We start from the raw sequence: 18,191 nt of genomic DNA, 5'->3' as shown, positions 1-18,191 counted from the left end.
TTATATGAGGTCGTGATGTAAAATACCTAACAACAGGTCTTAGAACAGAGTAACTACTCAAAAAAATACCTTTCCTTCCTTTGTTTGAGAAGTAGATTTTCCTGCTGTTTGTTTGCTGCTCCCCCCACCTCCCAACGTTCTTCTGTTCTGTTAAAATTTCTTCTTTCTTACATTTTTCCTGCTCCTCTGAAACTACACCTCCTTAATAATGCTTCCAATTTAGTTAATGCGTTCCTTCTTTCATGCAGGGTTTTTATAGTTGATGGGCCTATATCTGTCCCATTTGGAGGGTTACATAGGAGTCCTTACTGTTCTATATAGATTAAACCCACATTCACTCACAAGTACACAAATACACCCCACTGACTTTCACATTATATATGGTAAATAATTTTAAAAATCATGGAAAAAAAATTTTTTTTGAATTTTATTTTATTTATTTTTCTATACAGCAGTTTCTCGTTAGCTATCCATTTTATACACATCAGTGTATACATGTCAAACCCAGTCTCCCAATTCATCACCCCTCCACCCCACTTTCCTCCCTTGGTGTCCATACATTTGTTCCCTACATTTGTGTCTCTATTTCTGCCCTGCAAACCGGTTCATCTGTACCATTTTTCTAGGTTCCACATATATGCGTTAATATATGATATTTGTTTTTCTCTTTCTGACTTACTTCACTCTGTATGACAGTCTCTAGATCCACCCACGTCTCTACAAATGACCCAGTTTCCTTCCTTTTTATGGCTGAGTAATACTCCATTGTATATATGTACCACACCTTCTTTATCCATTCATCTGTCGATGGACACTTAGGTTGCTTCCATGACCTGGCTATTGTAAATAGTGCTGCAATGAACATTGGGGTGCATGTGTCTTTTTGAATTATGGTTTTCTCGGGGTATATGCCCAGTAGTGGGATTTCTGGGTCATATGGTAGTTCTATTTTTAGTTTTTTAAGGAACCTCCATACTGTTCTCCATAGTGTCTGTACCAATTTACATTCCCACCAACAGTGCAAGAGGGTTCCCTTTTCTCCACACCCTCTCCAGCATTTGTTGTTTGTAGATTTTCTGATGATGCCCATTCTAACTGGTGTGAGGTGATGCATCACTGTAGTTTTGATTTGCATTTCTCTAATAATTAATGTAAAAATCATGAAAAATTTAAATAAAAATAGAATAGTATAATGAACATCTAGTCTCATCACCAAACTTTTAACAGTTAGCAAATTAGATGCAATCTTACTTTATCTATACCCCGACTTACCTCCCCTGTTTTCTCTCTGGATTATTTTTAAACAGATTCCAGACATCATACAGATGAGGACATACTTTTTCAAGGGCTTAACAGTATTTAGCATGTAATAGCTACTTGGTCAGGTTTCTTTTCTTTTCCTTCTCACCTTCTGTAACTTTGTTCATTCCTCCTAAAAATATTCAGACTGCACATTATAAGACTTTTGTGACTTTTTTGAGTTGTAGAATAGCTGATAAATCTTAAGAGGATGCCATTTTGACTCATCCTACAGTATCTACTTTTTAAAAATTACATTCAGTAAATGCTTTATGCCATATTTTCCTTATTCTTCAATTCTGTTTGAAACTCACACTTTTCATTCAAGATTTGAGGCTGTAAAAAAAAAAAAAATTAAAAAAAAAAAAGATTTGAGGCTGGCTTGTTGAGTTTACCGGAAGCATTAATTAACATTTGGCTCCTCTGCACAGTTTTGCTTCCAAAAACTAAGCGAACAAGGCCTTTAACCATGGCCAGCTGCTGATTAGTCTTTCTCCTTTCCAGTTCCTATTTCTAACTGATAGCCGTTATTCACAGGGCCGTCAGGACATCTATATATCAAATTTCCACCTTCTCATTATTGTCAGTACTATTTGGTTTTGTTTTGTTTTAAATGTTCATTTATTTGGCTGTGCCAGGTCTTAGTTGTGGCACACGAGATCTTCATTGTAGCGTGCGGGACCTTTAGTTGCAGCATGTGGGATCTTTAGTTGTGGCATGCAGAATCTAGTTCCCTGACCAGGGATCGAACCCAGGCCCCCTGCGTTGGGAGTGTGGAGTCTTAACCACTGGACCACCAGGGAAGTCCCAGTCAGTACTGTGTTGTATCATCATGTTCTCTGGACCTCTCAGGCTGCCTGCTTGGGTTGTCATAGCTGATCCTGTCACACCTGAATGTCCTACCTGAAAGCAGTTATGTTGCCTCTGTCTAAGCATTCACCAGTCAGAACGTTTCTTTCTGTTCTGTTTAAACACCTAACATTTGTCTGTAAGAATCTTCGTATTTAATTGTATAGCTCCAGGGAATTTTACCTATTTCTCTTTGCTTTGCTTTCAGTGATTATGCTTTTCAGTAATCTTTATTGTTAAAAGCCTTAATTAGTCTTTCTTCTCTGCTTCAAACTAAGTAATTCTAACTTCTTTAATCTTTAATCGTGGGCTCTCTTTCCCAAATTTTCAATCTTTTTTGTCCTTGCTCTGTATTGCGTTTTTTTCTCCTCCTGTCTGATCAACGGCAAATCAAAGTGGAAAATTATTTCCCAGTTTTCACATTTCTTGCCATCATATTTTCAAGCTTTGGTTCATAGACTGGGTCCATACATGAGAAATGTGTTTCAGGTTTATGTTTTCAACCCCGTAGCACAAGCCAGTTACTTAGCTTACTCATTAGTCAGAAATACCAATTAATATTTAATCAGTAAGAACATGATTGAAGAGGGCTGTAGTCAGAGCATCCTCTTCCTCCCTACTAATGGTTTTTCTTTAAGAGAACAGGGCTGTTTATCAGAGTTATCACTCCAAAATAAGCTGTACTTCATACTGACACAATAAACCTTTTGCACTTTTTTTTTTTTTTTATTTTTGCGGTACGCGGGCCCCTCACTGTTGTGGCCTCTCCCGTTGCGGAGCACAGGCTCCGGACGCGCAGGCTCAGCGGCCATGGCTCACGGGTCCAGCTGCTCCGCGGCATGTGGGATCTTCCCAGACCGGGGCACGAACCCGTATCCCCTGCATTGGCAGGCGGACTCTCAACCATTGCGCCACCAGGGAAGCCCTCTTTTGCCTTTTTTATTTTTATTTTGGTCCAGATCTGAATTCTGTATTCTGACTCTTCTCTAATCCTCTCAAACCTCATCCTGTGAGTTCTGGTTCCTTCCTGCCCTGACCGTCTCTGCTCAAAGGCTGTGTGTAAACGTCCACTTTAGTTCTGTGAGTGTAACTTCTCTCTTCTGTGTGCTTCAGCCCCATATGCTCCTATGACTTTTGGGTTAAACTCTGATTTACGAAGTATTTTAGAATTTATGACAGTTTTCCAGAACCCTCTTAATTGACAGCTTAGTAATAATAGCCAAAATTATTGAACTTATTGGTTTAATACTATCAAGTGAAGCTCATCAACAGATTGTTAGAATTCCCATCTAATATACATAGTCAAGGTTCATAAACTAAAAGAGATTCATATAAGCCTCTAGCAGATGTACTAGATATGTATGTCGAGTAAAAACCTCCACGAATCATTTCTAATATTTGCATTGTTTTGTAGAGTACTGTGCAAAACAAATGGATGAGCAAATCACAACACAGTTCTGTGATACAAATGACAATATTGATAATAAAATTTTTATGCTCATGGCTAAAAAGGGGGAAAAAAAGGCTTTACCAGCATACGCTGAAAGCATTTCCACAGTTAGTTGCATAATCAGTAATAATCTGGTACTGTGGGGAGATAGTCACAGTTAAAGTCTCTGATAAGTCACAGATTGTCCTAATAGGTTTTTAGGATACCATTTGGGTCCTAAATTTGGACCCAAATGGTCCAAATTTAGGAATACCATTTATAGTTCCAATGTTTAGGAATACCATTTATAGGTTTTTTTTTTTGAACATGTAATATCCCACAGAAGAAAGGTCATCAGAAAACTGACTACCTATCACTTAGAACTGAGGAAATATATACCCTGGATTTCATTTAAAAACCAGCTATGTACAGAAGCTCTTACACATTATTAAGGAAAAGATACAAGCCCCAGTAGAAAAATGGCCAAAGAAGTGAACATGCAGTACATTGTGGAAAACATGTAAATGGCCATTAAATATTTAAAACTTGTTTAAACCCTACCAATAATTCGAACGAAATAAGCCAATTAAAGCAATGTTGAGTTATTTTTTACCTGTTAGACTGACAGAGGTTTTATAAAATGACAACACTTAGTACAGTCCAGAGTATGGGAAATGGACACTTTGAGATTGCTGGTTAAGACAGTAAGCTGATACAGGCTTTCTCCAGGACAGCATGGCCATATAAAGCAAAAGCTTAAAAACTACTTCTTAACTCAGAAATTTCATATCTAAGGAAGTCAAATGGCAATAGATGTATATACAAAGATGGCTGTTGAAGCATTGTTTGTTGTAGCAGAAATTGGAAAAGACTTAAACGTCCAGTAGTAGAGGATTATTTGAATGATCGTAAATCCGTACAATGGATTAGAATGAAAACATTAAGGTGGCAAAGACATTTATTTACTGACATGGGGAGATGGTTTGCTAGAGCTAGCACAAACTTGGTGGTTTAAACACAGAAATTTATTGTCTCACAGTTCTGGAGGCTGTTGCCCAAGGTCAAGGTGCCAGCAGAGTTGGTTCCTTCTGAGGGCTGTGAGGGAAATCTGTTTTATGCCTCTTTCCTAGCTGCTAGCAGTTTGCTGGTAATCTGTGGTGTTCCTTGGCTTGTACACTTATCACCCCAATCTCTGCCTTCATGTTTATAATGAGGTATCCCTGTGTGTGTATATGTTTGTGTGTGTGTTTCAGTGTCCAAATTTCCCATTTTTATAAGGACACAGTGGTATTGGATTAAGGCCCACCCTAATGTGCACATCTTAAACTGATTATCTGCAAGAACCTATTCCCAAATGAGGTCACATTCACAGGCACTGGGGGTTAAAACTTCAAGATCTTTTGTGGGGGCACAGTTCAACCCATAACAGATGGTAAGTGAAAAAAAACAGTATACAGAACAGTTTGTAGAGTATTAATACATTGTCCAAAGTATAGCTTTACGCACACATGTATGTACACATATACATGGATACACATACCTATAGAAAAACATGAAAAGCTCTATAAAAAAAATGTTATCAGTAATTACTGCTACTGGGTTGAATTTAGGGTGATTTAAATTAATTTCTATATTTTCATTTATTTTAAGTTATTTATTTTCTACATATTAATTTTCTTTTACACTAACCTGTATTACTGTACAAGTCAAAAACAATGAACCAAAAAAAACAACAACAACAAAAAAAGCAATGAACCACTCAACTCTCAGTGATAGTCTGAATAGTCACTGAATTTTCATTAGGAGCAAAGCTTAATAATTCATTGACTAATTAAAACCAAAATTCAATAATTTATTTAATTTTCTCTAAGAACAAAGCCTTTTATTCATGGACTTTTTTAGGACTATGTATTTGGTTTCTTTTATTCTTCTGGAAGCTGCTAATATGCAGGAGTTGATTTGGGGAGAATGATCTTCCCTGCTGTTGTTTTTGTACTGTTCAGTATTTTTAATCAGATGTTTTTTTTCTTTTTTAAAACCCCAAAACTGTAAAAGACCAAATTTTATAAAGAGAAAGCGTTAATGATGTCCAGTGACTTTACATATACAGTTATGACACATTATTAGTACGACAGAATTGAATATTTAAAGAGGTATGTAGTAACTTTTGAGAGGGTTCTTACTCTCTGTCAGAAACATAACTTATTTTTTGAGGTAGAGGCAGGACAGTCATTTTTAAAAAACGGTTGGTAAACTCACTAAATATTTATTGAGCACCTGCGATTTACCAGACACTGTACTAGGATTACCAATGTAAAAAGCAGCCCTCAAGAAGGTTTAGGTCTAATGGTTATCAGGTACTGGGTCTGGTTTAGGTCTAATGGTTATCAGGTACTGGGTCTTTAACCAAATATTAGAGTGATGCTAATCAAAAGCATTCCTTTTGTTAAATGTTGGAACCAGTCTCAAACGCTGAGTTTCTGACAGCAAACTGCTAATCACTTTGTATTTCTCTCACTCCTAAATCTACTCTTGGCCCACATCCTGACCCTTAATCTTAGAACACCTTCTGTTTTTGAAGTTCATTGATCTGGTTTTAGTTTCCTTCTTACCCAGCATGAACATAGTTGGTTACTCTAAAGATACATTTTTTACCTTCTTCCACATAGAGAGGCATAATGGTTGAGAGCTTGGGCTCGTCATCGAGCTGCCTGGGTTGGAATAGGAATTCTGTGATTTTCGTTATGTGGCCCTGGGCATGTTACTTATTTTCTGTGACACATTTCCTCATTTGTAAAATGGGGACAATAACAGTTACTTGTCACATACTGTTAAGGATTAAATGAACTGACACATTAGTAGGTGCTTCCAAATAGTTTTTCAGAGTGGTTTTACCATTTACAGTCTAACACAGCACATGAGAATTCTGCTTTTTCTGCATCCTCACCATTCCTTGGTATTGGTATATGTATAGGGGTTTGTCATTGTGATTTTTTTTTTTGAATTTTGTTTTATTTATTTTTTTATACTGCAGGTTCTCATTAATCATCAATTTTATACACATTAGTGTATACATGTCAATCCCAATCGTCCAATTCAGCACACCACCAACCCCACCCCACTGCGGTTTTCCCCCCTTGGTGTCCATACATTTGATCTCTACATCTGTGTCTCAACTTCTGCCCTGCAAACTGGTTCATCTGTACCATTTTCCTAGCTTCCACATATATGCGTTAATATACGATATTTGTTTTTCTCTTTCTGACTTAGTTCACTCTGTATGACAGTCTCTGGATCCATCCACATCTCAACAAATGACCCAGTTTCGTTCCTTTTTGTGGCTGAGTAATATTCCATTGTATATATGTACCACACCTTCTTTATCCGTTCCTCTGTCAGTGGGCATTTAGGTTGCTTCTGTGACCTGGCTATTGTAAATAGTGCTGCAGTGAACATTGGGGTGCATGTGTCTTTTTGAATTATGGTTTTCTCTGGGTATATGCCCAGTAGTGAGATTGCTGGGTCCTATGGTAATTCTATTTTTAATTTTTTAAGGAACCCCCATACTGTTCTCCATAGTGTCTGTATCAATTTACATTCCCACCAACAGTGCAAGAGGGTTCCCTTTTCTCTACACCCTCTCCAGCATTTGTTGTTTGTAGATTTTCTGATGATGCCCATTCTAACTGGTGTGAGGTGATACCTCATTGTAATTTTGGTTTGCATTTCTTTAATAATTAGTGATATTGAGCAGCTTTTCATGTGCCTCTTGGCCATCTGTATGTCTTCTTTGGAGAAATGTCTATTTAGGTCTTCGGCCCATTTTTGGATTGTGTTGTTTGTTTCTTTAATATTGAGCTGCATGAGCTGTTTATATATTTTGGAGATTAATCCTTTGTCTGTTGCTTCATTTGCAAATATTTTCTCCCATTCTGAGGGTTGTCTTTTAGTCTTGTTTATGGTTTCCTTTGCTGTGCAAAAGCTTTGAAGTTTCATTAGGTCCCATTTGTGTATTTTTGTTTTCATTTCCATTTCTCTAGGAGGTGGATCAAAAACGATCTTGCTGTGATTTATGTCAAAGAGTGTTCTTCCTATGTTTTCCTCTAAGAGTTTTATAGTGTCCGGTCTTACATTTAGGTCTCGAATCCATTTTGCCTTTATTTTTGTATATGGTGTTAGGGAGTGTTCAAATTTCATTCTTTTACATGTAGCTGTCCAGTTTTCCCAGCATCACTTATTGAAGAGACTCTCTTTTCTCCATCATGTATCCTTGTCTCCTTTGTCATAGATTAGTTGACCATAGGTACGTGGGTTTATCTCTGGGCCTTCTGTCTTTATGTTTCTGTTTTTGTGCCAGTACCATATTGTCTTCATTACTGTAGCTTTGTAATACAGTCTGAAGTCAGGGAGTCTGATTCCTCCCATTCCATTTTTTTCCCTCAAGACTGCTTTGGCTATTCGTGGTCTTTAGTGTCTCCATACAAATTTTAAGATTTTTTGTTCTAGTTCCATCAAAAATGCCATTGGTAATTTGATAGGGATTGCATTGAATCTGTAGATTGCTATGGGTAGTATAGTCATTTTCACAATATTGATTCTTCCAATCCAAGAATATCGTATATCTCTCTATCTGCTGGAATCATCTTTAATTTCTTTCATGAGTGTCTTATAGTTTTCTGCATACAGGTCTTTTGTCTCCCTAGGTAGGTTTATTCCTAGGTATTTTATTCTTTTTGTTGCAATGGTAAATGGGAGTGTTTCCTTAATTTCTCTTTCAGATTTTTCATCATTAGTGTATAGGAATGCAAGGGACTTCTGTGCATTAATTTTGTATCCTGCAACTTTACCAAATTCATTGATTAGCTCTAGTAGTTTTCTGGTGGCATTTTTAGGATTCTCTATGTATAGTATGTCATCTGCAAACGGTGACACTTTTACTTCTTCTTTTCCAATTTGGATTCCTTTTATTTCTTTTGCTTCTCTGACTGCCATAGCTAGGAGTTCCAAAACTATGTTGAATTATAGTGGTGAGAGGGGACATTCTTGTCTTGTTCCTGATCTTAGAGGAAATGCTTTCAGTTTTTCACCACTGAGAATGATGTTTGCTGTGGGTTTGTCATATATGGCCTTTATTCTGTTGAGGTAGTTTCCCTCTATGCCCACTTTCTGGAGAGTTTTTATCATAAATGGGTGTTGAATTTTGTCAAAAGCTTTTTCTGCATCTATTGAGATGGTCATATGGTTTTTATTCTTCAATTTGTTAATATGGTATATCAGATTGATTGATTTGTGTATATTGAATCCTTGCATCCTTGGGATAAATCCCACTTGATCATGGTGTCTGATCCTTTTAATGTGTTGTTGGATTCTGTTTGCTAGTATTTTGTTGAGGATATTTGCATTTATGTTCATCAGTGATATTGGCCTGTAATTTTCTTTTTCTGTGGTATCTTCGTCTGATTTTGGTATCAGGGTGATGGTGGCCTCATAGAATGGGTTTTGGAGTGTTCCTCCGCAGTTTTTTGGAAAAGTTTGAGAAGGATGGGTGTTAGCTCTTCTCCAAATGTTTGACAGAATTCACCTGTGAAGCCATGTGGTCCTGGACTTTTGTTTGTTGGAAGCTTTTTAATTACAGTTTCAATTTCATTACTTGTGATTGGTCTGTTCATATGTTCTGTTTCTTCCTGGTTCAGTCTTGCAAGGTTATACCTTTCTAAGAATTTGTCCATTTCTTCCAGGTTGTCCATTTTATTGGCATAAAGTTGCTTGTAGTCATCTCTTAGGATTCTTTGTATTTCTGTGGTGTCCGTGGTAACTTCTCCTTTTTCATTTCTAATTTTATTGATTTGAGTCCTCTCCCTCTTTTTCTTGATGAGTCTGGCTAATGGTTTATCAATTTTGTTTATCTTCTCAAAGAACCAGTTTTTAGTTTTATTGATCTTTGCTATTGTTTTCTTTGTTGCTATTTCATTTATTTCTGCTCTGACCTTTACGATTTCTTTCCTTCTGCTAACTTTGGGTTGTTTGTTCTTCTTTCTCTAGTTCCTTTAGGTGTAACGTTAGATTGTTTGTGATTATTCTTGTTTCTTGAAGTAGGCTTGTATAGCTATAAACTTCCCTCTTAGAACTGCTTTTGCTGCATCCCATAGGTTTTCGATCGTCGTGTTTTCATTGTCATTTGTCTCTAGGTATTGTTTGATTTCCTCTTTGATTTCTTCAGTGATCTTTTGGTTATTTAGTAACGTATTGTTTAGCCTCTCCGTGTTTGTGTTTATTATGTTTTTTTCCCTGTAATTGATTTCTCATATCATGGCACTGTGGTCAGAAAAGATGCTTGATATGATTTCAATTTTCTTAAATTTACTGAGGCTTGATTTGTGACCCAAAATGTGATCTATCCTTGAGAATGTTCCGTGTGCACTTGAGAAGAAAGTGTAATCTGCTGTTTTTGGATGGAATGTCCTATAAATATTAATTAAATCCATCTGGTCTGTTGTGTCATTTAAAGCTTGTGTTTCCTTATTAATTTTCTGTTTGGATGATCTGTCCATCCAGGTAAGTGAAGTGTTAAAAGTCCCCCACTATTATTGTGTTTCTGTCAATTTCTTCTTTTATAGCTGTTAGCAGTTGCCTTATGTATTGAGGTGCTCCTGTGTTGGGTGCATATATATTTATAATTGTTATATCTTCTTGGATTGATCCCTTGATCATTATGTAGTGTCCTTCCTTGTCTCCTATAACATTTTTTATTTTAAAATCTATTTTATCTGATATGAGTATTGCTACTCCAGCTTTCTTTTGATTTCCATTTGCATGGAATATCTTTTTCCATCCCCTCACTTTCAGTCTGTATGTGTCCCTAGGTCTGAAGTGGGTCTCTTGGAGACAGCATATATATGGGTATTGTTTTTGTATCCATTCAGCGAGCCTGTGTCTTTTGGTTGGAGCATTTAATCCATTCACGTTTAAGGTAATTATCGATATGTATGTCCCTATTACCATTTTCTTAATTGTTTTGGGTTTGTTTTGTAGGTCCCTTTCTTCTCTTGTGTTTCCCACTTAAAGAAGTTCTTTTCGCATTTGCTGTAGAGCTGGTTTGGTGGTGCTGAATTCTCTTAGATTTTACTTGTGTGTAAAGCTTTTGATTTCTCCATCGAATCTGAATGAAATCCTTGCTGGGTAGAGTAATCTTGGTTGTAGGTTCTTTCCTTTCATCACTTTAAGTATATCATGCCACTCTCTTCTGGCTTGTAGAGTTTGTGCTGAGAAGTCAGCTGTTAACCTTATGGGAGTTCCCCTGTATGTTGTTTGTCGTTTTTCCCTTGCTGCTTTCAGTAATTTTTCTTTGTCTTTAATTTTTGCTTGTTTGATTACTGTGTGTCTCGGCATGTTTCTCCTCGGTTTATCCTGTATGGGACTCTCTGCGCTTCCTGGACTTGGGTGGCTGCTTCCTTTCCCATGTTAGGGAAGTTTTTGACTATAATCTCTTCAGATATTAATCGGGTCCTTTCTCTCTCTCTTCTCCTTCTGGGATCCCTATAATGCGAATGTTGTTGTGTTTAATGTTGTCCCAGAGTCTCTTAGGCTGTCTTCGTTTCTTTTCATTCTTTTTTCTTTATTCTGTTCTGTGGCAGTGAATTCCACCCTCTGTCTTATCCGTTTTTGGTTGAAATGTCCTTATTCGTTCTTCTGCCTCAGTTATTCTGCTATTGATTCCTTCGAGTGTAGTTTTCACTTCAGTTATTTTATTGTTCACCTCTGTTTGTTCTTTAATTCTTCTAGGTCTTTGTTAAACATTTCTTGCATCTTCTTGATCTTTGCCTCCATTCTTTTTCCGAGGTCCTGGATCATCTTCAGTATCATTATTCTGAATTCTTTTTCTGGAAGGTTGCCTATCTCCACTTCATTTAGTTGTTTTTCTGGGGTTTTATCTTGTTCCTTCATCGGGTACCTAGCCCTCTGCCTTTTCATGTTGTCTATCTTTCTGTGAATGTGGTTTTTGTTCCACAGGCTGCAGGGTTGTAGTTCTTCTTGCTTCTGCTGTCTGCCCTCTCGTGGATGAGTCTATCTAAGAGGCTTGTGCAAGGTCCCTGATGGGAGGGACTTGTCATGATTTTGATTTGCATTTTCCTGATGATGAATAAAATTAAGCATTTTTTCATTTGTTTATTGACCAGTTGGATAGTCACTCTGGTATAGTGCTGTTTCAAGTCTTTTGCCCATTTTTCTTTTGGGTTTTCTCTCTTTGTATTGATTTTTAAGAGGTTTTTAAAAATTCTGAATTTAAGAACTTTATTGGATGCATGTGTGGGTGCATATATATTATATATGTGTATATCTCAAGTATTTTTACTGTGGCTTGATTTAATATGATCTTAAGCTTGTCTTTTGATGAACAGATACTAATTTTAGTGTAGTCTAACTTATTTTTTTTTGCCTTTATGTTTACTGCATTTTAAATCTTACATGAGAAATCTTTATTTAACTTAATGTCATGAATATATTCATCTAAATTTTGTTCTGAGAGTTTTACTGTTTACCTTTCGAACTTAGATCTATAATCTATTTAGTGTTTATTATTGTGTAAAGAATGAGGAAGGGGGTTAACATTCATTTTTTCCCATATGGTTATCCAGTTGACCCAGCATAACATTGAAAAGATCATCCTTTTTCCATTGTACTGTAATGTACCTTTGTCAAAACCAAGCAACTGTGTAGGTCACTTGATGTATGTAAAGTTACCTTTACATATTGTTGACTGGGGAAAAACGCACAATCTAAAAGTTGTGAGTTATATTTTATTCAGGGACCTTACTGAGAAAAATAGCCCGGGAAACAGCCTCTCAGATGGCTCTGAGGAACTGTTCTGAAGAGGTAAGGGAGGAGCCAGGATATATTCCTATATATTCTGAGAAAAAAACTGTGTAGTCAAACATCAGAAAACTACTGCTAATGGCAAAAACCAGATATCTGAAATTAGTGATTTTAGTGCTTTTCTATGTATGAGAAGATGTAAGAGTCTGGGCTTATTGAAATTATTCCTTAGATACACATCTTACATATCTAGGGCGTGTATCCTGTTTTTCTCCATTCTGAATCCCTTTAGGGTGCACCATGTGGGGAGGAGGGGCAGCAGTGGCTGATGGCTTGATGGTGGCAACATTTGTTGTTTACTGGAATGGTAGGCAACATTCTTTGTCCACAATATTAGGGAATTTTCCAATCCATGAATATGGAAGAATACCCTCCCACTTTTTGGTCTTTAGCTTTTCTCAATAATTTTTTCTCTTTTCAGTGTAGAGATCTTCTACATCTTTTATTAAATTTACTCCTATTTAGTGGTATTTTAAAAATGCTATCATAAATGCTACAGATTTTAAATTTCATTGTTTGTTTGTTACTTATATATACAGTTGATTTCTGCATATTGACCTTGTAGTCATTAACCTTGCCAAATTTCCTTATTAAGTCTAATGGTTTATCATGATATCCGAGATTAGTGACAATTTTATTCTTTTCCAATCCTAATACCTTTCATTTCTTTTCATGCTTTATTGCCAATTATTCTGTTATACATATATATATTTTTAAATATTTATTTATTTATTTTTGGCTGTGTCAGGTCTTAGTTGCGGCACGTGGAATCTTCTGTTGTGGTGCGCGGGCTTTTCTCTAATTGTGGCGCAGCAGCTCTCTAATTGTGGCGCAGCAGCTCTCTAGTTGTGTTGCATGGGTTCCAGAGCGCGTGGGCTCTGTAGTTGTGACATGCAGTCTTAGTTGCACCGCGGCATGTGAGATGTTAGTTCCCTGACCTGGGATCGAACCCGCATCCCCTGCATTGGAAGGTGAATTCTCAACCACTGGACCACTAGGGAAGTACCTCTGTTATATTTTTAATGTCATTAGCCTCATTAGTACCTTCTCTCTCTTCTTCTTGATTCGTGTTTCTTAAAGTGTTTATCAGTGTGGGTCCAATCGGGAGAGATAAAGCACACAATTATTTAAATAGGGAAAGTTTAATATAAAGAATTATTAACTACAGCAGGGGATTTGGAGTAATGAGAGATTAGCTAGTCAGAAGTAAAGATAACTCTAAAGAATACAGGAATAGCTGGTAAAAGGAGCAGTCACCAACTCTAGGGCTGAGACAGAGCACCCAAGGAAGATCCCACGCTCCCATGACTGATATCCGGACTCTGCCAGAGGGGGCACACGTGTGGATGGCAATCTTGAAATCAGATTCTTCACCTTCCTTAGAGTTTGTTCTTGCTATCTGTTGTGGATTATTGTTGTTCACTTGCTTAGTCTTTTCTAAACTGTTTTTGTAAAGTCTGTATTCTTTGTCATGTGTGGCCACTGAAGCATCTGTTCTGTTAGCTTAATGCTCAGCTGGTGTTTTGACAGATTTTACCTTAAACACTTGAAGCTTACAAAAGAAAATTTAAAAAACTCTCCCAGTGTTTGCAGATTGGCTTTGTGTTGGAGTCCTCCTTTAACACTTATCCAGGCTTTATACAGCTCTGCCTTTGTTCTCACTTTCTACTTGTATGGAGCCAGAAGACCCCAGATGTGAAAGCCTATTCTTCTCAGACCTTTTCTGAGCATGTATCCTGGTCTTGGGCATGTGCATGACTTTCTTAATTCCCTGGTATTTGCAGAAGCTTTTAAAAGCTCTTATTCCCACATTTATCTCTTCTCCCAACCCCTTCCTTCCCTGGCTTCTTGGTCTTTTCATTGCTTGTCCCAGCTGTCGTTTCATGCCCCAGCTTTTGCAGCCAATACCTGCACCTTTAAATGTTTTCGGCAGAAGCCACCTAGGAACCTGTCCTAGCTCTGGAAATGCTCAGAGTTGGGCCAAACAAGAGCAGCCTTTGCACCAGTCCTTGATGGGAGTTGCCAGACAGGTTGAGACCCACAGCCACAATTTTTTGACAAAAATGTCTGTATCACTTCCTAGCAATTTGCACCAGGAGTATGGGCTGCTGTTCTCTTAGCTGCTGCCTCTCTGGGATATGGGAATTACAGGCAGGCTGTTTAAAATGTCACAGTGCTTTCTTACCACAAAGCAGCGGCTTCTTTCTTCATCAAGGCTTCCCCTGGTTGTTGTAAGTCTTTGGCTGTATTCCAGAGTTTTTCAGAAGTTGATTTTGACAGTTTTGGCCAGCTCATTACATGCTTTTGGGGAGGGTTAGAGTCTTGGGATTCCCTGTCCTCCGTTTTCAGTGACCATTTTGATGACCAGTGGTGATGGTGCTTTTAATAGAGCTCTGTTTTCTGCAGTGCTGTTGACTTTTGGCTACTGTTGAGCTGGGGAGAGAAGGAAAATGAAATAACCTTAAGTTAAAACACTGAAGACCCCACTATCTTACCAAGGTTTAGTTGTTCCTGTTGAATAGACACTTCTCAGTGGGTACTGGGTTTTGGTTAATTGCCAAAGTGCTGGAATGGTTGATGTTAGTTGTTTAGTTGTTTTGCACGTATTTTCACTGTTTTAGAGGGAGAGTGAGATCACCAAAGTCCTCACTCCACCATTGTGGAAGTCAGTCTGTCTTCTGGAACATTTTGAAAGAGAATTGTAATGGGAAATATTATATAGATATGGTAAATTTTCAAAATTATGTTAGTGGCATATGTGTAGATCAGTGAAGTCCTTTACACTGTGACAAAACTTTCATGGAGTTGATATGGGAAAGTAGCTTAAATTTGAGTTCCTAACATGAAAGGGGCTTTATATATTTTACTTCACAAAACCCTTCACAAAACTGTGTTGTGTGATGTAAGTACAATTATCCCTATCACAGCAACTGTGAAAAGTGGGAGATGTCATGCCTGTTTAACTGTTGAGACACCTGAACCTTGGAAAAGTCAAGCAAATTGCTCAAAGTCACATTACTTCTAAGTAACAGAGCCAGAAGTAAACCCAAGGTTTTTCTGACTCCAAAGCTTTTGATATTTTTATTACACATTGTTTTATTTATTTATTTATTTTTGGCTGCGTTCGGTCTTCGTTGCAGCATGTGGGCATTCTCTAGTTGCGGCAAGTGGGGGCTACTCTTCGTTGCGGTGTGCAGGCTTCTCATTGCAGTGGCTTCTCTTGTTGTGGAGCATGGTCTCTAGGTGCGCAGGCTTCAGTAGTTGTGGAGCGTGGGCTCAGTAGTTGTGGTGCATGGGCTTAGTTGCTCCACGGCATGTGGGATCTTCCCGGACCGGGGCACAAACCCGTGTCCCCTGCATCGGCAGGTGGACTCCCAACCACTGCGCCACCAGGGAAGCCCAAGACTTTAATATCTTAATTTCCTTTAGGTTTAAGGTTTTCCCAGCCTTTGAACATTTAACTTATATTTTCTGTTTTCACTGTTGTGGTTCTTTTGTTTTCCAAATCAGCCCCTTGACAGAATCTGAACCTAAACTATTAGGGATGTAATTATTGGTGGAGCCAGTGTTAGACTGACAGGTCAGTAAACACCTGAATGTTTGCTGTGATTAAGGAGTTGAACTGTATACTCTATGAAATGAGTCTACTTGATGGATTTTTCTAAGATTTAGTAGGAGAAAGTAGTAAATCATTGTGTTTTTCTGTTTTCTTTCAGCTTTCGGAAGAATTATTGGATAAGTGGCTCTCCTACCCAGAGTCCCAACATGTCCCTCTCTGCCAGCATATGCTTGGCTTTGCAATGAAGTCTGTTACGCAGATGGTAATGGGTAGTACATTTGAAGATGAACAAGAAGTCATTCGCTTCCAGAAGAATCATGGCACAGTAAGTCTAGGGCCAAATTTAAAATTACTCTTTCATCAAATTGGATAGTTGAATAATGTAGACTTTGCCTCTTAAGAAGAAGGTTTAAGATTCTGTAGTACAGAATTTCCTTGTTTGGGGCTAAAAACAATGCAAGAAGGTTAATTGTTCCCTTTTTTAAAAATTTAAGAATTACTTTTTTTTTTTCTTTCTTTTTCTTTTATTTTGCAATATGCGGGCCTCTCACCACTGTGGCCTCCCCCGTTGCGGAGCACAGGCTCCGGACACGCAGGCCCAGCGGCCGTGGCTCACGGGCCCAGCCGATCTGCGGCATATGGGATCTTCCCGGACCGGGGCACGAACCCGCGTCCCCTGCATCGGCAGGTGGACTCTCAACCACTGCGCCACCAGGGAAGCCCAAGAATTACTTTTTTAAGCAGTTACTTTTTAAAAAAAATTTATGTATGTTATTTATTTATTTTTGGCTGCGTTGGGTCTTCATTGATGCTTGTGGGCTGTCTCTAGTTGAGAGAGCAGGGGCAACTCTTCTCTTCCTTGCAGTGCGCGGGCTGCTTCTTGTGGTGGCTCCTCTTGTTCTCTTGTTGAGCACAGGCTTTAGGCGCATGGGCTTCAGTAGTTGTGGTGCACAGGCTTAGTTGCTCCATGGCATGTGGGATCTTCACCAGGGATCAAACCCGTGTCCCCTCCATTGGCAGGCGGATTCTCGACCACTGCACCACCAGGGAGTCCCTAAGCAGTTACTTTTTGAAATTTAAAAAATGAGTGACTAAAAAAAATTTTTCTTTTAATATGTAGCAAGTATGTCGGGAGTTCCCTGGTGGCCTAGCGGTTAGGATTTTGGGCTTTCACTGCTGTGGCCCAGGTTTAATCCCTGGTTGGGGAACTGAGATCCTGCAAGCCATGTGGCGTGGCAAAACACCCAAAACCAAGTGTGTTATAAAATAATACTAATTTCTAGAATAAAGAGAAAAACCATACTTAATAGAGACTACGTCCTATATAGAAAGAAATTAAAGTTGATGGAGTGTTAAAATACTAAAATGAATATGAAGAAAGGCTAATGCAGTTGAAAACAGGTTTACTGTTTGCCTTTTCTGAACTCACATATGGACTTTATTATTTATTTTTATCAGTCTCAACATTATATTACTTTATTTGTTTCAAATCATACTTAAGTCATTTACTTCACTGCATTTTGGATCTCTGAGAAATCACTTATTTTCAAATCTATAAAAACAAGTTAAATAATATAATGTGTGTAAAACAAAATCACTAGGCACTGTGGCTTAACACTCTGTCACTGTTTAATATTATCATTTTTCCCTTTAAAATGGTTTTATTACTTGTGTTTGATGATTGAAAAATATACATTTCTTAGAAAACGTTCACATGTTCAGGAGCGTAAAAATAAAAGTGGAAAAATCACTCTAATTCCCCTTCCTAGAGTAAACTACTCAGGTTACCCAGCTAAAACAAATTGGCTAAGGAATTCCTAAAATGTTTTCATATTTTAACAAAGAATCAATTTTTGACTCAGTTGTTGATATCTGATTTTTTTCATGTTGATGAGACAGCAGTTTTAAAACGGGACCTCCACTATTATTTCCAGAATTTTATTCTAAGCTGCTGATACCTATTCCTATTCTGCGTATTTTTATGCTGGCATTTTCTTTACCTTTCTTTCCTTAGAATTTCAAAGTAGAAATAATAATTTCAAACTTATAGAAAAGTTGCAGCTAGTACTAGGAACTCCCATAATATCCTTCGTCCAGGTTCACCAGTTGTTTACATTTTGCCCCATTTGCTTTTGTCATTCATTCTCTATCCATCCATCCGTCCGTCCGTCCGTCCGTCCG

At 37.8% G+C, this 18,191-nt stretch overlaps 1 protein-coding gene across 2 annotated transcripts in view; it reads left to right on the top strand.

Annotated features, from left to right (window-relative positions):
- Positions 1-18,191, top strand: part of LOC114897162 (cytochrome P450 20A1) — a 69,385-nt gene that overhangs the window by 11,232 nt on the left and 39,962 nt on the right. For both annotated transcript variants that reach the window (XM_029225896.1, XM_029225897.1), the window contains exon 5: positions 16,168-16,335. In XM_029225896.1, the coding sequence (XP_029081729.1) occupies positions 16,168-16,335 (168 nt within the window). The remainder of the gene's footprint in view (positions 1-16,167; positions 16,336-18,191) is intronic.

Source organism: Monodon monoceros, unplaced genomic scaffold (assembly GCF_005190385.1).
Source record: "Monodon monoceros isolate NGI ecotype Baffin Bay Population unplaced genomic scaffold, NGI_Narwhal_1 Super_Scaffold_16, whole genome shotgun sequence".
NCBI lineage: Eukaryota > Metazoa > Chordata > Mammalia > Artiodactyla > Monodontidae > Monodon > Monodon monoceros.
This window is presented reverse-complemented; position numbering and strand designations above follow the sequence as displayed.